Below are 19,202 nucleotides of genomic sequence, written 5' to 3'. Positions count from 1 at the left end.
CCCTATTCCTTGGCTGTGTAGCTGCCACGGTGCCTGAGCAACGGACAGTGACGCTGGATGTGGATGTGAATAACCGCACTGACCGTTTGGAGTGGTGCAGTTGTTATTACCATGGCAATTTCTCCCTGAATGCTGCCTTTGAAATCAAGTTACACTGGATGGCAGTGACTGCAGCTGTTCTTTTTGAGATGGTAAGAGTCCTTGTGTTCTGGGTGGCCGCAGTGATGCCCGCCTGGCCTCTGCATCCCTCATCCTACTGGGGACATTGTCCTGTGAAGGTGAGGGGAGGTGTTAGGGGAGAGGCACTGGGTTGGATCTGCCCTGATTTCCATAAGTAGTTTTTAGTGATGGTCGTTAGCATTGCTGCATCTGGTCATCGTTTATCATGCTATCTGTAGTCGTTCAGTCTGCAGGATGGTGTTCTGCTTGTAGTGGGTTTCATGCACAGTACGCAGAGATCAGCACAGGTCAAGGTGGTATTTAAGTCCCCCTTAGGCAAATGTTAAGCCCTGAACTGGGTCTTTGGAAAGGAATGCATTTCACATTACATTCCCTCTCTCCACAAACTTGAAAACTTTAAATCTCAGTGGAATTGCTTTCATGACAGGGCTTTTCCAGGCAGTGTGTTCTTCCTGTTCAGCAATGCTTTTTAGCTTTAAAAAAAAAAAAAAACAACACACAAACTTGCTGAGAAAATGCAAGCAGTTTGTGTCATTTATTTAATTTTTAGATTTTTTGTTTTCCTTTTTGTAGCTTCCGTAAAACTCAAATTATTTAGCACCAGGTTTTACCCCACCCAGTGAAATAGCACGAGGTGATTGTTTTTTGCTTTTATTTAAAATCTGTCGCACTGTTCCAGTAAAGCAGCAGTGCTTAGCCACTGATGATAAGTAGGCTGAATCAGTTCCTGAAAAATGTCCTATTTTAAAGTGCTTTCTGATTGATGTGGCACTTAAAAAAGGAAAGCCTGGTGTTTTGTGCTTGTACTGCTTTGCTTACAAGGACGCTTGTGTGCTTGCCATGCAAAGCGAGCTGAGCCTGTGGAGAATTGAGCGTGTCTGATCTGCTCTCGGGGAATGAGTTGCTCCTGTGCACTAAGTGCTCTTCTTCAGTTTGTCATATATTGTGTGATTCCTGGTTTGAATCTTTTCTCAGGTTCAGGGTTGGCACCGGAAAGCCACATCCTGTGGTTTCTTGCTAGTTCCGGTCTTGGAAGGCCCATTTGCTTTGCCCAGTTACTTATACGGAGACCCACTTCGAGCTCAGTTGTTCATCCCACTCAATGTTAGCTGCCTGTTGAAGGAGGGTAGCGAGCATTTGTTTGACGGTAAGGAATGCTCTTTGCTTTACCCCTTGCTAGACTTGTCTGCAAGCAGGTCCCTTCTGGCATGTAGCTGGCACGAAGACCCTCGTTTACCAGACACGCATCGGGTGGTTGAAGGGCCGGTTTGCACGTTTCAGCAGCCACCCTCAGGAAGGCGGTGCTGAGGGGAGCTGTGCTGCAGGCTGGTCAGCATGCAACAGTCTATGAAGCTGGCAGCAAGAAGTACCAAGGCACTGAATGGTCCTCTCCCCAGTCATCTTTGTTGCCATGATGTTGCATGTGCCTATAGAGCCTATATCAAGTAGTTGTTCTGTTTGACATGATGTTATACTGTGAGAGTCTGGTTTGCTGGTAGACCCTGCCCACAGCTGCTCTGCATTTGTATCCTGCGTTTGTTTATTCTCCCCCTCAGTGAGATTAGGCTTTCATGATTGCCATCCTCTTTTTTTTGTTGCCGTGGTTACATTCACAGTAAGAGTGTTTGCACATGAGATTAAGAGCTAGCAACTGCAATCTCCTTTTCTGCAATGTGACCTCGCCCGTTTGAGTGACGCTCAGGTGGAAGTTCAAATATTAGAGAACTCTGTCCCCATGCAGAGAGGCACAAAATTGTATCGGGCGAATGACTCTGTTTTAAAATAGTAAAGATGATGGTTTTATTTATTTTCATTAACCGTTGACCCAGTGTCTAGGTATAAATGTGAAACAATCAGTGACAAATCCATATGCTGTGAGGTCACTGTAGCCCTGGCTGACTTCGAACTAAGGATGTTCAGGGCACTCTGTGGTGGTACACGGCAGCCCACTCTCCTTCCTTGCCCCCTCCCACACACCCCATTATGTTCCTGTCCTTCATCTCAAGAGACACAAAAGCTCAGTTCAGTGATGAATCTGCTACTGGAGTGTACAAGATACATCTCTAATAAGATGGCATTCAAGAGACAGCTGACAGAAAAAAGTGTGAATAAAGAAATGGCTAGAAAATACAAAGTGCACAGAGGTCTTCTGAGGAAAACTAAAGTCTTGAAAAAGAAGGAAAGAAAGTGGTCCTACTAGGTAACTGTTACCTTTTTGTTTGTTTCAGGCTTTGAACCAGAAACATACTGGGACCGCATGCATCTCTTCCAGGAAGCGATAGCATACAGGTATGTACAGAGCAGAATGGCTGGAAGGTTCATACCTTCCTGGATGACGTCAGATGAAAACCTGTGCTGAACAGTCACTCCTGAGTCGTGTGGGCTCTGTGCATCCGCCTCTCTGAAGTCTGCTTGTGGATTATTAGACTAAAACATCCCTAGAATGCCTGCCTGGAGCTGGTTCTGTGGGTGCAAGGGGCAGGCAGATAGTGTTTCAGCCTGTCACTCGTTAGCAAATCATACTCTCCTCCTAGGGAGGGCGTTGGCTTTGGAAGGTGCCCTGTAATTCTAAGTTAGAAGCAGATAGGTTTCCTTCTGAGAAGGGACAGTTATTTCCTTTGTGTGTTCTTAACACAGTCTTGAACTGGATGACAACCAAAATTGACAGTAGGCGGGAGACTGGGATGTGAGCTGTGCCTAGGAGCTTGGGCCCAGTTTAAGAAGGAATTGTGGGAAACTTTGAATGCTGTCTAGCCTTACCCCTTTGTCTGCTTGAGCTGCCAGTTTGTTTCATGGTGTTGCTGCCAAGGTCATTTTCATGTTAGAGAGACTGCCTTTTGTAATGGACTTTAGCTTGAAGATAAGCTTTCATTAGCGTAGAAAGCAGAAGAGGAACAAGTATTCTCCAAACAGCAAAGAACTGTCAGGAGAGCTGCGTGAAGTTCTGCATGGAATCTTGCCTATCACAGAAAAAGCACGATAGTTACAGCTTGAAACGTACCCAAGGAACGTCTGTCTTGATGATCGCTCTTCCCTCGTGTGTGCAGCTGCCGCATTTTGTCAGAGATTGCTCAGTGCCCTCCCAAACAGAGCTACTGGTGCTCTTGATTTCCGGCATGAGTTAGGACGGAGATCAGTGTGGAGTTACAAGCTTTCACACTGTGCCTAGCAGGGGTGGAGAATATTTAGAGAAGCTCAACTCTCTTCATCCTTTTTCACTTTGCCTTCAGGACGTAAGAAAAGGGAGCCTTTGTGATAGTGGAAGGTTTTCCCTGGTTGCCCTGCCTTGGGCTGAAGGAATCCTAGCTGGAGTGGCTCTTTTGTTTTGTTTTGTTTTGTTTTAATTCCCTGGTGTTTGTTTCTCCAGGTTCGGATTTGTGCAAGATAAATACTCGGCCTCTGCATTCAACTTCCCAGCTGAGAACAAGCCCCAGTACATCCATGTCACAGGTGAGCAATATTTGGCAGGCACTGGGATAAAGAGGAGGCTAAGAACCATTTTACGCAGTTTGTGGTTTGTGCCAGTGGTGTTGGTCCCCATTATGTCCCTAGTCAGATGACGAGTAGCTGTATTAGCCACCACAAACAAGAGAACTGTGGAGGCAGCATGAAAAGCACAAAGTGTTGCTGCTCATCAACAGCATTGGTTTGAAATCTTGCTTTATAGTGTCTCTGAAACTTTTCTTTCCAGGAAATGGAGAAATAAAAAAAAAAACATAAGGCAGAGCTTATTCCAAGTACAGTGTAAATAAATGTGTATCTAGAAGCTAGAAGGAGGGAAAGGTGTTGGGACAAGTCAGTGCTCTGTTCTCATGCTGAAGTCAGTTGTAGATGCAGCTCTATCCATACACACTGTGTGGGAGGCAGATAGAGCATTTAGGATTGATTTGCTCTCATTATTATCTCATTACATCTTTGTAAATGTTGGTGATCTATCAGCACTTCTAACTAAGCTCCATGCTTGGCATATTACAGTAATGTAACGTAGTATGATCAGAGGGGTTGCTGAGACATGAGACAATGACGGGAAGAGAGCTTTTGGAAAATTGCAGAGGAGAATGGAAATTGATGTAAAGAGATGGATCCGAGCCTACAGCTTTGCTTCATTCCCTTCTGCCAAGAGAAAGGCAGGACTAAGTGTGCTCTCTCCCAGTGTTGCAATTTGCAGGAAGAAGTAGCATGTAAAAGCAGAGGGAGAACCATGTCCCATTTTATCTTGCTGAAAGGCAATTAAATGAAACTCAGTCCAGTTTCTTTTTTGGAGTTTAATGAGTCGGCCACCAGTTGTAGGGACTTAGGTCTGCCTAAGACTTGAAGTTCTCTCTGTTTCCTCCAGGGACAGTATTTTTGCAGCTGCCATATTCCAAGCGGAAATTTTCTTGCGGGCAGCAGCGACGCCGGCGCAACTCCACCAGCTCCACCAACCAGAACATGTTTTGTGAAGAGCGCATTGGCTACAACTGGGCCTACAACACCATGCTGACGAAAACGTGGCGGTCCAGTGCCACTGGGGACGAGAAGTTTGCTGATCGGCTGCTGAAAGACTTTACGGACTTTTGCTGGAACAAAGATAGCCGGCTGGTTTTGTTCTGGACTGATTGTCTAGATAAGATGCATGCTAGCGCTCCGTGAAGTAGGGTTGTATCTCTTAAGGAGACAGCGAGAAGCTTTACCTTGTGGCAAGGAAGCAGAGGTGAGGGATGACTGGAAAAGAGCCTCTCGGTTGGATTTGTCTTGAGGTTCCAAGAGGACCTAATCAATATTGCTGTTGATATTCAACAGAATTTGATTAAGCCCTTGGAAAAAGAATCTGAGCTCTTGGCTTGCCAATGTCTATCATCTGACCTCAGCTTGGTTTCACGTAGCTGCAGTCCTTGATTGCCAAAACTTCAGTTAGGGCAGAAGTAAAGGAGGGAGAGTGCAAATGGTTTTCAAGGGCAGTTATATTCAGTACAGAGTGTGATGGTAGCAGCTTACCGGCGTTGGAATTGATGGGTGCTGTTTGCATCTGATGTACCCGACAGCAGCCTGCTTCTTTCCCTTTCGAGGTATACCTGATTGTGTGAATATGTAAGATAAAATGTGAGAGAGACTTGTTAAATTTCATACATGTAAATAAGTAAAAATGCAGAAAATCAAGTGACCTGATGTTTTGTTGTGACTCCAGACAGCAATACAGAATCGGGGCGTAAAGGAGAAGAATTGCCAAAAGGAGATACTGCTGCTTATGTCCAGCATGATAATGAAATGCTCAGCGTGTAATGGTGGGGCTTTGTCCTTTAAGCACCCAGGACTTTTTGTCCCCAGCTCTGGCTCTAGACCAGTGTCGTGCAGCAGAAGCAAGAAGCCCGTTACTGTCCTGCAAGGCCAGCATCCAAGCCCAAGGAGAAATCAAGGGCAACTGAACATGAGATGCCGCCGGTTGGAGGAACAGGGGATCGTGAGCAGATTTTTAGGATATGTCTGCGTGCAGCTAAACGAAGATGCCTGTGCTCCAGTATGTAGGCTTTGTCTTTGCAGAGAGAGCTTGCGTAGGGCACCTGGACCTGGCATGAGCTCGTTAGCTGTGGGTGCTGGGCCGGCACCCGGAGGCACTGTGCGTGGGGGGGCTGTTTGCTGCTGCGAGATCGTGTCTGTTGCGATCTGTCCTCGCAGAGGGCCAACACATTCACCGTGGCATTCAGACCCGATTCAAGCAAAATCATCACTGCTTCAGCTTTATCCCCTGGACTGGACCCGGCTGGAGGAGCTGGCTGGAGCCGCGTGCCTCTGCTTGCGGTTCCTCGAAGCGTGTCAGAGCAATCGGTGCCCATCTGATCCCCGGTGACGCCTCGGAATCCGCTCCCTACCCTGGAAGCCGCTTGCTGCCGTCGGTTCTGCTCGGCTTTCCTGCGGGAGCAGCTGTGCACGCAGCAGCCGCGGTGTCGGGCCGAGCTGAGGGGGGGCGGGGGAGCCCCGCAGCCCCCCGCCCGCGCACGGCCCCGCACCGGCACGCCCGGATCGCCGCTGCGGAGCTCCTTCCCCCGGCCCGAGGCCTGCGGACAGGGTGAGGTGAGGGCCGGGCGGGCGGAGCGGGGCCCGGGGGCAGCGGGGCCCGGCGGGGCGGGCCCTTGGCCGCGGGAGGAAGCGGCCGAGGGGGCGGACGGGGCCGCCGGGCTGTGCCTGCCTCAGAGAGCTCCAGGTATGCAACAGCTTCTCCCCCTTTTGTGCCCTGGCCGGGGGGTGGGGTGGCACCGAGGGGACCCCCGGGCACGGGGGGCATCGCCCCGGCCTCCCTTCCCCACCGTCGTGCAAGTTCCCTCTGGCCCTGCTGCCATGTTGGAGAAAAAGCCTCACTGATTTCACCGGCGTCTCTGGGATTAGTGTTCTGGTGGCTTTAACCTGTAAGGAGTGGCTGTGAAGCTTCCTATCGCGATTTGGGCATGGGGCACCCGCTCCGGGCGGGAGCGGCGGTCCTGAGGCACCCGTGTGTGCGTGGGGTGCTGCCGCGCTGCCAGCACCCCAGGGCCTGGCCGTGGGGACGGCGGGGACCAGCCCAGCATGCCGTTCCCCGCTTCGGCCACCTCCATCAGCCTCCGAGTTCTGGGACAAGTTTCAGGTGTCTCTGAGCTCACTTCTCCCAGCTACAAACCTGGTGTGGCTTTAGTGTTTCAGGGCTGCTGAAAGCCTAGATTTATTTGAAGTGTTTTGAGGTCTTCAAGCTACTTTTACCAGCACAGTGAATTTCTTTCCTTTAGGAAAAAAAAAAGCATACCATAGAAGCTAAAAATAGGAGAGAATAGTTTTTATCTAACCACAACCTTGTGCATTGCATAGAAAAGGCTTCCGACGGGACGTAAGGATGAAGCGGTTCATGGCCATGTTAAACAGGAATAAGAATAAGGATCCCCCACCGGCCAGGCTGCTGGATCTAGCAGGGCAGCTTTGCCGGGACCTCCAGAGCTCATCTAGTCTGGAGAAGCTGGTTGCAGCCATCATGGGATGCAAACACAAGATGTATTTTCTCACCAACATCCACGTTGTCCGAGCTTGTGTGTTCGTTCATATCCGTAACGGGCAGCATGACACAGCCTGCAGACTCCTGGAGGTAGGGATGTGTTCTTTGTTTCTTTGTGGAGACAAAAACCAGTATTAGAAAAATAGTAGTTAGAGCTGTTAGTGCAGAGGTACCCGAACTGCAGCACGTGGAGCGTTTCCAGCTGGTGTACAGCAGCGGAAAGCGATACGTGCGCACTGGTTGGCCTGGAACGCAGGAGCAAGCCTTTGCTACAGGCAGTTGCTATTAATCAGCCAAGGGGAAGAAGGTAATTGGGTGATTATGGTGTTGACTGTGGTTTGGGAAAGCAGGATTTTTGTTCCGTAGTGTGGTGGTTCTCGGAGTTTTTCACAAACTTAGGACTTAAGAGAAGTAAAAGCCTTGGCGAGGCCAAATTCAGAGGGCTTGCCAGGACGGGGAGGTATGAGGAAGGCTAGATGGCACCACTCGAGGTGGGGGACCTGGTCACGTAGCCCTTTTCACCAGGGGGAAAGAAGGAGTTAGGCAGGCAACTCCCTGTGTACGTTAGAAAAGGTACAGCAAGCCGTATGCTTGGATAACGCTACCATCTTTGTCAAACCAGTAGGAATCTCTGAGTAAGTTGCTAGCTGTTGAGGGTTTTTTCCTTTATAGGAACCCTGACTGCCTGCCTGGAAAGGGTTTGCTTACATACTGTTCTGTTTCAGTACTGCAAGGCAGAAGAGAAGGAAGAGCTGGTGCAGCTTTGGCATGAGATTCACTACCGAAGGGTTATGGAGAAGCACCACACGGATTTTCTGACACCACTGCAGAAATTCCGTTGCAGGAAGAGGTATCGTGGTTTGGGGGAACAGATTTTTTTTTTTTTTTTTTTTTTTTTTTGTCTCTGTTGCAGTTAGCAGATGCAGGGGGTAGAGATGCAGAGGCTGGTTTTGCATCTCAAGACGACCGCTTGTCGGGGCTTGGTTTTTCTTTGCGTTTTGACTGCTCGTGGCAAGCTGAGAAAATTCCCATGAAAGTGAATGACTCTCTTTGGGTCCTTTTTAATCCTGTTTTCTCCTGTGTACAGGAATCCTCCACCTATTTCCCTTTGTCCTGAAGGGTTAAAGAATCGAAACTATTCAGGTGAAGTACGCCAGCAACTGCACAGGTTTGCTGCAGAGGTGACAACAAATCCAAACAAGGAGCAGCGGGTAGGGATTTGCTTCTTCCAATCAAGTCTCCTTGTCACAGAAAAGCAGAACTCTGTGATCAGGAGTCTAAAACCAGTTTCATTCTAAACCCTTTTTTTTCAGAAGCCCCAGTGGGGCTGGGATTCCCCATATTTGATCTTTCCCTGAAGGTTTCCTTAAAAAAATCGTCCAGTTCATGCTAAGTAATTTCACTTGCTTTGGACAAAAAAGATGAGGGGAAGTAAGTTCCTCGCTGGGCTTCTAACAGTTCTAATTTTGTAGTGATTGAGCATAGGCAGCAAACAGCTGTCACTCAGAGAGCTGTATTATAGTGATAAATAGTTCTGACTTGACTGAGTTATAGCACGTATAAAATTCTACTTTGCTTACCAGAAGATATTTTGTACTGACTTATTACATTAAATTCATAGAATTTGAAAAAATGGTAGGCTGTGTTGGTGTATGTATGTATCCACTTTACTTGGACAGGGACAAATCTATGATGAAAGTGATGTGAGTTAATTCAGTAATACTTTTGGTTGCTGCCTTGCAAGGTGAAAGCTTCAGGCTTTAAAGTCTGCCTCGGTGGTGCTCAATGGTTCCAACACCCTTCTCGTGTGAGACGGGTTTGCCTAGTGAATATTTCTGCAATGTGAAGTTGGTTTATTTCGCACCCTTTTCACAAAGCAGCAACAACTTCCAAATTTTTATTAAAAAAAAAAAAATCTGAATTGGGAGCATAATTAAGTCCTAAAAGGTCAGGATACGATGATAACTTACACATTAATTTCCCACTACATTCTTTGCTTATGTGATCTTGTTATTTGACAAGTAGTTTAATACAGCAGAAATTTGTCTGTGAACATCATACAGATGCTTATACTGCTCCCAGTTTGTGAAAACTATTTAATGTGGTAAATGCATTAGTGTTTATCCCATTAGTGTCATGTTAGTGATATGAATCTGTCACTGTGGAAAGAGCATGCTTTGGTGAGGTTTTACATTTAAATATAGTGATATAAAATAGCAGTAAATGGTTTCCTTTGGTAAACAAATTGACTAGGGGAGCAGAGTGGAAGGTGTGTTTTCCAGCAACTCTTCTGAGTTTATAAATCGGTCTCCTGAATGGGCTCCACACAGACTTATTGGAGACCTAATGAATAAATGGCTCTGGGTTTGAAAGCTCTTTTGCTGGGCTGCTTTTGGAGCTGAAAGGAAAAGCCTTTAGATATGGTTTATTCTTTTTTTCCCCAATCCCTCCCTGCACCTGGATTTGCAGGAGGAATTGGCTCGGGATGTGAACCTGCAGCCAACTCAGGTCTATAACTGGTTTGCAAATTATCGACGACGTCAAAAATCCTGCCTCCCTCGTACCGAGAAGCTCAACAACTCGTGTCCTGAGAGGGCTTTGACTTACCCCACAAAGGAGCAGCAGGATAAAGGATCCTACCCTCCACAATCTGCAGGTTTGTCTCTTCCTGATGGGCTTAGGATGTGGTCCAGAAAGCTGAAAAACAGTTTTAAATTCCCTCAAGAAGGGAAGGATATCCCTTCTCCAGAACAGTATCCATATGCTGATGGATCGAGTGGGCATGGGAGGACTCTGCTTTGGTGGAGTGCCTCGTTATTTGGCTGGAGGCTGTCGCTCCGTAGAAGGAGCAAGCGGTGACAAGGCATGTGCAAGGACAGGTGAAAAGAGATGCCTGTCTCAGAAGGGGCACCAAATGAAAGCAAATACATGGGAGGCAGCAGGTTTTAGCTCTCAGATTCTGGGATCAGGGCAGTACTCCAGTAAAACCCGGTATTCCCATGCCCCTTCACAGGATCTTGACCAAATTTCAGTTACAGGGAAAAAGAGGGTCTTGCTGCATTTGGCAAATTAGACTTGTTTCATTGCTTTTTGGAGCAACTATTAGTGTTCCTTCACCTTCCTGGCCTGCACCTTTCAGATGGATCTTGTGTAGACGTCGGCTCTGAGCAAATGGAGATAACCCTCATGCCCTGTGACCCAGGGTGGGAGCAGTCAGCTGCAGATCTGGATAAGCCTCCTGAAGGAACTTATTTAAAGATGCTGGAATCCAGGTGATGTATGAAAAAGTCTTTACAGTGATAGTTCAGAGATGAAGAAACCTTTAAACTTGTTCGTGGAACTGACTTTCATGTCGGTTCCCAGGGGACAGGACTTAGGAGTCGTGGCTCCATAGATGGGAATGGTCCCTGCCCAGCATCAGGCAGTCAGAGCATCTAGCAGTTAATCTCCTAGCTGTCAAGGGCAAGATTCAAAGGTTTAGCTGGGGGCTCCCCCCTCTTTGCAAAGCAATATGTCTGGCTGATTTATTTTCTCCATCGTTACAGCTTTATGCAGAGCAGTGAGCTGTATGAAGTGAGGGCCGGCAAGGCTGATTTGACCACTCGCAGCGCTGAACAACCTGTAGCTTTTTGCACCGAGGCTATGCTGGAGCCAGGAACCTGCTTTAACTCTGCTGTCCTGCAGCCTGGTGAAGCAGCAAGCGGTGCTGATGCCAGCCTCCAGCTGAGTAACTTTCTCCTGTGCCCTTGCGGGTCCCTGACCTTCCCGGATCAACAGCTGGCCATGTGGCAGGCCCCTTCCAGCACCAGAGGGGTCTCTGGATCCATGTGGACCCCAAGTGCAGAAGGTTAGTAAAGCTGCACCCGGATCGTTGACCTGAAGAGTTTTCAAGCTTCTCTTCCCTTTGTTGTAAACGCTCTTGCTCTCTTACGTGGCCTTCCGATGTCGTGACAAATGGGAGCGGGGCTTATTGTGAGCTCTGCTCCCGCAGTGAGCTCAGTGAGAAAACCTGTTGATTTAAGGTGTTCAAGCGTTCTTACCTACTCTTTTGCTTAAACTGTAACTCCTTCCATACGATCGTACTTTGCCAGCAAGGTGGATTCCTTTTAGCTTTTCCACTGGAAGAGTCCCTTCAGGTGTTGTCTGCTCACCTTGCAAGCTTCTGGGTTTTTAAATGCCTGTCATTCTTAAGAGATTGCCTGAGCAGAGTCTGGGAACTTCTTAACTGTGACACAGCTCTCACTTTCTTTTCTCCTTCCTGCTATTCTTTCTGTCTTCCTCTGTTTTCTTCCTGTCCAATCGTGTTTAGTGTTCCCACCATCTCTTTGCTTCTCCCCGTACTTCAGAAGAGCCTTGGTAGGATACATAGGTGATGTCCGCCTGCTTTTACTGTAGGTCTACAGAACAGAAAGTGCCATGACTGCCATTCACCCAGCCTCTGGTGAACGTGGAGCAAAGAGGGGAGGAATAGCTGGGTCAGAGGTTGGGGACATATTGTCTGTAATCATCTTTAATACGAGCATTTATTTCAGCAGGTATCAGAGCTCCCTTGAGCAGAGTCCCTCAAGGTGGCTGTATTGAGGCCAGTTCAGGAAGAATCATTCAGCAGTCAGATTTAGACGTTGAAAGCATCATCCTTAGAGAAGGACAGCTAGGGACCCTGGAGTCTATTCTTCCCCACAGGTAAAGGGAGCGCAAAGCACAGGGCTGCTTAGAGGCAGGAGTACCAATGATGCTGTGGGCCTAGCCTTGTCCTGACCCCCCTGTTGAAGAGGGTTGCAGAAAAAATGTGGTGATGCATCTCGTTCCGGGGTGCCAACTCTCTCCTTGTGTCCATCATGTTTTGCAGATCTGCAGATATCTGTGCATGGGAAATGGGAAATGCTGTATAAGTGTATATGTATTTCATAGTGTAGTGCAAAGGAGATTTGGGACCAGCCACATCAGAAAAGATCTGAACCCCTCTCTTTAAAGCAGGTTTAGCTATTTGTCTGTTTTTCTTTTTGGCAGAAAATCATGACCTATACTGGTCTGGTGAGAGTTGATTATGTGGGCTGGGTTGATAGGGCCCGTACTTTTCCTAAAATAGTTTTTGTAGCTTCACAACCTCATGACAAGATTATTCCATAGTGCAATTTCCAAACTGGAAGACAGAAAGACAGGCACTGTTCTGTCTTTCTGTTTTCCACCTGTAACATGTTTCAGACTGCAGCTTTTCTCTGGGACGAGATAAATTCACAGAATGCAAAACAACAAAAATCTGTGCCATCTTCCATATGTTACACAACTTCCATAATGTCACATAAAAATAAACACTGCCAAACAGACATTATGAGGTTCCTCTCATTTACTGATCTGCAAGACAGAGCAGGAGCAGTAGCCCCATTTCATAACCCTTCTGCTTGACACTGTCAATATATGTCAGAGGTGGGTAGAAGCAGCTTTATTCCCACTTGATAGATGAGGAAGCAGAGACATGGAGAGGCTTTGCAGCTTGTCAAGCGACAAGGGAAGGCAGTGATTCACTGGAGATAGAGATCGATGGTTTTTTGCCTCCCGTTTCCTTGCTGAAAACATTTCTGCCTTTTACCGCTGTTTCCCAGTTGGGTTGGTGCCTACAGTTGTTCACACTGATGTCAGACTCCTCGCTCTGAATTGCTGGGGAGAACTCAGCTCTGGGCATTGTAAACCCACCTCAGTCTGTGTTTCAGGATTTGTAGTTTTCAACAGGGGCTAAAGATCGTGAAAGATCAGTGAGGCTTGCTGGCGATATTTTGGCTGGATTTAAAATTGCATGTTCTGACTCTAGAGTGAGCTCATGTTTATTTTTAAAGTGTGTTCCACCAGTAGAAGAAATCTATGGTGAATGTCTCCTTGCTGGGTATGTCAGTTGTGCCAGGAATCCACACACCCTTTATCGTATTCCTGGCAGGGGCAGGACTTGCTGCTTCGTTGACACTCGCTGGTGAGGATATAGTTATGTGAACTCTATTCGTAAAGCCTGTTCAGTGGCCTGGTCCAGCTCCCCCCAAAACCTTGAACTCCCCAAAATCCCATGAATGCTGTGGAATGTCAATCTCTTTAGAAATGAATGATGCTTAGGCTGCAATTGCATCTTGTCCCTTTTGCAATTTCTCTCTAGAGAGCCAGGAGACCTCACGTGGGTAGTCTTGGGTAAGATCACTGCTCAGTGAATGGCAATGAATGAGGATCACCTTTACTATCAGGCAGAGCCCTCTAGCAGCGTTCCTGGGTTGGAGAGAAGTATTGGGTCACCAGAGTCATCTTTAGCAAGAAAGTTGCAATGAGCATCACTAATGTGAGGACTCATGGAGGAGTCAACAGCTTAAACTGTAAGGCAAATGAGTGTTCCTGTCCTGGAAGTTACCCCTGCTTTACAGATAAGAGTAAACCACAGAGAAGGAAATGATATATCCAAGGCCACCCACCTGGAGTGGACGTAGTGTTATGCTCTCACTGCCTTGACAGCACCTGTGGCTCCCTGCTTTCTAAGTGCAGAGGTGGAGCTACAAGCCACCCAAAGGGCCCTTAATCTGCTTGGCTCGTTCTAAAGGTGCTTACCTAGAAAGGACTTGGCCTGAAAGCTCATTAGAACGGTTCCTGTAGATTTCTTGCATGGGCTTTTTACAGTTGATCCTACGGACTTGGGCTGTGTCCAAACCTCTTATGATCTACAGGGCTGTGAGGTGGGAGTGTGAGGGGGAGCCGGGCTGGAAGCTGACTGTCTCCGTCTGCTCCTGCTGCCTGACAGGAGGGTTTGATCCAGCTAGCGATCTGGAAGTCCCAGCGGGACACCAAACAGATGCTCGCCTTTACAGACGGTGGTGGTGTATCCTCTTCACTCCTTGTGCTGGGACAGGTGGAATGTAGCCCAGCTAATGGTTCGTGCAGAATATAACTCTCCTGTGCCTCCCACTTCGAACAGAAAAGCACACTCAACTCTATGGAGCAAGACAGACTGCGTTTATGAGCCAGCATATTGATTTGGAAAATAGCAGTGCTGAGATGTTCGTTGCAGCTTACCGTTGCTGCCTGCATTTTTGGGATTCCAGCTCAGAGCGCTAGGAATCCTCCTGCTGCTAGGCTCCCTCCGAATAACCCCGCACCCCCACGCTGGCAGGCAGCAAGTTCAAAATGCACAAAAGGAGGCTACTTTTTGGCATGTTGCCTAATTAAATAGCAGAATTTGTTGCTAAGGGCATTGTGCATGTCACTGTAAGTCGGCTATGAAAAAGGAAGACACAAATTCTGGGGGGGGCAGGGGGCTGAGTCCATTTGTCGTTAGTAAATGTAATTGCCTGAATGCAGCCTCCAGCAGAGGAGTCCCAAGACTGATTGCTGGAATCTGGGAGACATTCCAAGGAAGGATGGCTTGACACTTGCCCTCTTTCTTCTACTTTTTTCCTGTCCTCTGTTAGTTGGCACCATTTGGTCTGGGCCTGTATGGCTGCTCATACCCTGGGCTGTTCCTGGGAGTGGTACGGGCAGTGTTGCTGGACGATAGAGAACTTTTGAGCTGGTAATGAAGGAAGAGAATGTCCTATCATCAAGTACCCATTGTCTCCTACTTGACCCAGTGCCTGCAGACTCTGCCCTGTTCCGAGAGGTTGGCAGAGCCCTCAGGGGAGGTGTGGGTAGGGAAGCCATGTCCCCAGGCTCTCGACTGGTGGCCTTGAAAAGCTATGGTAGAATTGTAGCCAATGTTGTGGCTATGTCTGAAGCCACGTGTTTGTCTGTTTTGACTCTTGAGATCTGTGTTTTTAAAATATGTTCCAGGAAGGAGGCATTTTGGTAGACATCTCCTTGTTAATGGAGAGTGTTCTGGGGGCATACGGAAAGAGGCAAATCGAGATGTCATTCTTGTGTACTGCTCCTGGTCATGCTAGTCCTCCCAGTGCAGAATCTGCATTTTCAGGCCCTAAGAATTTGGAGAAATGGGGCGGGTTTGCAGGCAATTGAACAGCGCTCTGTTGAATGAATTGTCTTGCCAGCAGCTCCTCTTGTCCTGCTGCAAAACGTTACAGTAAGTGGTAAGTAGAGCATAAGTACAATTGCATTTGTTTATCATATTTTCTTTCAGTTCGTGTCAGACTGTCTTTGGCAAGCCTCAGTGCCCACCTGTTTCTGCACCCTGCATGGAAGAAAGCCAAACCTTGGGGCAAAGCCAGGTAACAGAACACACCTAATGTTCAGAGAAAGGAGCTTTGTCCTAAACACACCATCCAGCTGTAGCTCTCATAGCGGAGATGTGAAAACTCACATCATGTTAAGTATGAAACATGTCTGTCTGATCTAAGCATACCTTTGGGAATCTAGTTCAGAGAAAGCTGGCCATTCCCTGGGTAGCATCCTGCAGATGCTAGAAGGAGAGGTGGTTTTGTTTTTTTCCACTAGGTTTGCTTATCAGACCCTGATTTTACTAAATTTGTCATTGAAATGGTGGCCAGAGCAACCTGCGCAGATCCAAAGTGTCATTTATATTTTGAGCAATGGAGGGCTTGCCTAGCACTGGGGAAGGAAGGCACCAGCAAGATGGCTGCTTGAGGGTCCTTCCTGCTGAAGGGTTCTGCAGAACGTGACTGCTCTCTCAGACCTCTGAAAGTCTTTCACGTAATGTTCATTTCCAAGTCTGCGTTATCACTGAGGAGAGGGGATTTTGCACTGCTCTGAGATAGGTGATACCAGTTTACAGAGCAGTGTTATTACAGGAAACGATAAAAGTTGTTACTTCCATGATCTGGATGCAGTCTGCATGCCTTCTTACGGTGATTTTAAGGCATCAGAGAATAGACATTAGAAATCTGGTGCTTTCAAGGGGATGGGAGCACATCTGTGAATTAAATGTTACTTAAAAATAGGACCCAACAAAGCCCTATCTAAACTACTTTGAGCTATTTTTTGGCTTCGCGTGTGTTAGTCTACCAATCAGTTAGCATCCATTTCTGTTTCTCCTGCAATGTAAGCTGCTGGAGAAAACCTTTATAAGTGAGAATTTGAAAAGCAGGAGATGGTAACCGCTGGCCTCTTTATGGGAAGCGGCTGCAGCTCTGAGGGCAGTAACAGAACCTCTTCTGAGCCTTTGAAAACATCAATATAAAGATCTGTATCTTGGAAAGTGGCCTTTTTACCAGCCATAATGTGAGCCAGATGAGTAGGAAAGCTTTGGGTATTAATAATGAATGAGTCTTTTCTAAGATTTCCAGCGCGTGCAGTCTCTAGCTAGAGTTTTCATCTTGCTGTTTGGCATTCTTGCACTGATTTTGCAGTGGTACAGAAACGTGACGCTCTGTGCAATGGGGGCTGGGGAGCAAGGTACCATGTGGCGCCTGCAGATGTCAGAAGGGGACATCTTCAAATCTTTGTAACAATACGCAGTTCAGGAATTCAGAAGAACAATTTTTTTGCATGTTTTAATGTGTGCTGTAGGAAAAGGAAGAGCTTGAATGGGTAAATGATTTTACAGCATGCTACAGACTTCCTGGGCACTCTGTTTCTTGCTGAATCAGCTTGCCCTGGGCTTGCTGCAGGAATACGCAGATGGTTGGTTCCTGTGTCTGAACCACAAGGGTGCAGAAATCACACTTCCTTTTGTCCACACGGGACTTTCAGTTTGCTTTTCATAGGTCGTGCATCCCATTAGAGGCAAAATGAGAAGAGTAAAACAAAACAAGCAAGCAAACAAACAGAAGTTAATTCATTCTGGAGACATTTCTTTCTGTCCTTGACCAGAGCTTCCTTGTTCAGGTGATCACTCCCTAATTATTTCATCCTGGTCTTACCCTCTGTCATTTGCTTGCTTTTATAGGAGCCAGTGGGTAAAGGGAAGGGAATTGACTCTCTGAATTACTGAGAGTTGAATTGTGCATGGATTGTGTTTGTCACTTTTACACCCACATCCTGTACAGTTGGATTACTCCACCTGAACTTGGAGAACAAGGACTTTGTCCCTTCTTGCACAAAGCAGTCCTCACTGCTGACATTCCCTCTCACTGCACAGTCTTGTGCTACTGTATGTAGCAGCTCTTCCACTGCGATCAACGGCACCATTAAAGATCGTTTCTGGTGAAGCTTTCATTCCTTCCTCTGTCTTTCAGGTCCTGGAGGATCCAGTTGGTGACCCGTTAACCAACGACACGTATTGGGCCGCATGGCTGCTCTTTGAGTTCTCAGCTGGGGGACGAATGTGACCTGCCTGCAGAGATGCTCAGCATGGCCGGCACTTCCCCAGGAAACACCCCATCCTTTTTTTTTTTTAAGTGAATGAGGGGTTTGATATGGAGATGAATAGAGAGTGTGAGGTAGAAGGATGAAGGCTTTTTCTAATGGTTACAAAGTTCATTTTAGTTACAGTTTTATTAAGAATTTTGCCAAGGATAGAAGAGACCAAAGGTGCATTGTGGATTGTAGGTTTTTACTGGAGCAGACTGAAGCTGCACTGTAGATGCTAAAAATATCAAGTCACTGGTTCCGTGGCAGCTACATATTTCTACCCATAGCACTGGTCAGATCTGAGTCCTTCATTACATCATGATGGTAAATGAAGCTCCTGTGCTCAAAAAGAGTAAAATTTAGTTACATTGCCTGGCAGTGGATATTGGATAACTTTTTCTCAGGCCTGGAAAATAAGGTCTCAGCTAAGTGCTGGTGAAATACTGCTATTTTTCATCTCTGCAGTTCTGTTGTGCTGCTGGGTGTAACTTCTGGAATGTTCCATGCTCAGTAGTGTCACAGATGACACAGACTGGAGCGTGGCAGAATTTTCAGTGCTCAAGTCAATGCTCTTGCAGGACTGGGGGAGAGCATACTGGTGTGGTCAGTACTGAATGCTGGCTGTATCTCTGCCCAGGAGAGAAGGATGAACGGAGGCAGCGGGAGCCGCTGAACCCTTTTGATGCATTTTCAGTCCCCGGGCGGGGACGGCCGGGCCCTGCCGAGGCAGCGGTGTCACCCCCGAGGCGGCCTGCGGCAGTCGGACTCCGGGCAGCGGCAGGCGAGCGCATCCTACTCAGACGAGCGCCCTGCAAAGCGGCGTGAGTCGCGCAGGCTCCGTTTCCTGCACGCTGTAGTAAGCGTGGGGCTAACGCTGTATTTGGCTGGAGGCTGCTTACTCCGTGGGGGTGAGCTGGTGCGCTGCAGCTCTCCTGGGGAGCATGCGCAGCTCCATCCCGTTTGCCCAGCACTTTTCCTTACTTAGGCCAGCCTCGAGGCCGCCGGTTCTGCTCCTCCGTCCCGCCCTGCTCCTGGACCAGGAGCGCTGTTCCCTTTCTTCCTCTCGCAGACTGAGAAGCAGAATTGCGTATGAGAGTGTTAGGGCACGAGCAGCAAAGCAGGCCCTTGATGCAGGTTTGAAACTAATGCTGTAAGTCACTGGGCAGTCTTTTGGGTATTTTCCTGAAGTATTATTCCTATTTTTAAAATCTGTATTGCAAAAAGGGTAATCCTTGCCAAGCTCCCGCCCTGAGATGCAGAGTGTACCTGCCTCCAGTACCTTTTGTAACAAAGTTAGCAAATAAAGGTTATGACTGACTCTTTCTCGAGGGTTCGTTTTTCAAGGTAAGAGTGTGATTATTCACGTACGGTATTTATTTGTGTATTAAAACCCTAGCACCAGGTGCCCTGGGCACACTGGGGCGCGTTGAGACCCTGCTGCCTTCTTTCTTTTGGTGGCTCTTTCGGGCGGCGCAGTGCCACCTCCTTGTCGTCGGGGGTTTTGCGTTCGAAGCGGTGCTTGGAAGGGCTGCGCTCACGTTCACCTGTATTTCCTTCAGCAGCGGGGCCGTGGGCGAACCCCGGCTGGCGTGCGGGGAGGAAAGGAGTCCCCCCGGAACCCAGCGAGGAACGCGACCGCCGGCAGCCCGCGGTCCCGCTGCCCGCCGAGCCCGCCCTCTGCTTGCTGCTGCGGGAGCTCCCGGCTCCGCAGGCCACGCGCTCTTCCCGCCGCTGCGGCGGCCCCGCGCCGCCTCCCTGCTTCCTCCCCATTGGTCCGCCGCGCCGGTAGCAACAG

At 48.0% G+C, this 19,202-nt stretch overlaps 2 protein-coding genes across 15 annotated transcripts in view; both read left to right on the top strand.

The window, feature by feature from the left end:
• The window catches only part of DEPDC5 (DEP domain containing 5, GATOR1 subcomplex subunit), a 48,141-nt gene extending 42,340 nt beyond the window's left edge, over positions 1 to 5,801 (top strand). For all 13 annotated transcript variants that reach the window (XM_075434333.1, XM_075434332.1, XM_075434336.1 and 10 more), the window contains 5 exons: positions 22 to 191; positions 1,156 to 1,327; positions 2,409 to 2,469; positions 3,548 to 3,630; positions 4,517 to 5,801. In XM_075434333.1, coding sequence (XP_075290448.1) covers positions 22 to 191; positions 1,156 to 1,327; positions 2,409 to 2,469; positions 3,548 to 3,630; positions 4,517 to 4,812 — 782 coding nt within the window. In that variant the 3' untranslated portion in view covers positions 4,813 to 5,801. The remainder of the gene's footprint in view (positions 1 to 21; positions 192 to 1,155; positions 1,328 to 2,408; positions 2,470 to 3,547; positions 3,631 to 4,516) is intronic.
• Positions 5,758 to 18,677, top strand: ANHX (anomalous homeobox). Of its 2 annotated transcripts, XM_075434347.1 has the most exons (10): positions 5,758 to 6,226; positions 6,997 to 7,267; positions 7,903 to 8,027; positions 8,265 to 8,388; positions 9,647 to 9,833; positions 10,317 to 10,449; positions 10,723 to 11,024; positions 11,710 to 11,860; positions 15,279 to 15,366; positions 17,293 to 18,677. In XM_075434347.1, the coding sequence occupies exons 2-10, from the start codon at positions 7,022 to 7,024 to the stop codon at positions 17,383 to 17,385; spliced, it is 1,449 nt and encodes a 482-aa protein (XP_075290462.1). In that variant the 5' UTR covers positions 5,758 to 6,226; positions 6,997 to 7,021; the 3' UTR covers positions 17,386 to 18,677. The 2 variants fall into 2 exon arrangements, with proteins under 2 accessions (XP_075290462.1, XP_075290461.1); XM_075434346.1 differs by lacking the exons at positions 5,758 to 6,226; positions 11,710 to 11,860 and having other exon boundaries at positions 6,798 to 7,267.
• Positions 18,678 to 19,202: the final 525 nt, after the last annotated feature.

This window comes from Opisthocomus hoazin, chromosome 13 (assembly GCF_030867145.1).
Source record: "Opisthocomus hoazin isolate bOpiHoa1 chromosome 13, bOpiHoa1.hap1, whole genome shotgun sequence".
In the NCBI taxonomy this organism is placed as follows: Eukaryota; Metazoa; Chordata; class Aves; order Opisthocomiformes; family Opisthocomidae; genus Opisthocomus; species Opisthocomus hoazin.
Note: the sequence above shows the minus strand (reverse complement) of the source record. Positions and strands in the feature narration are given on the sequence as shown.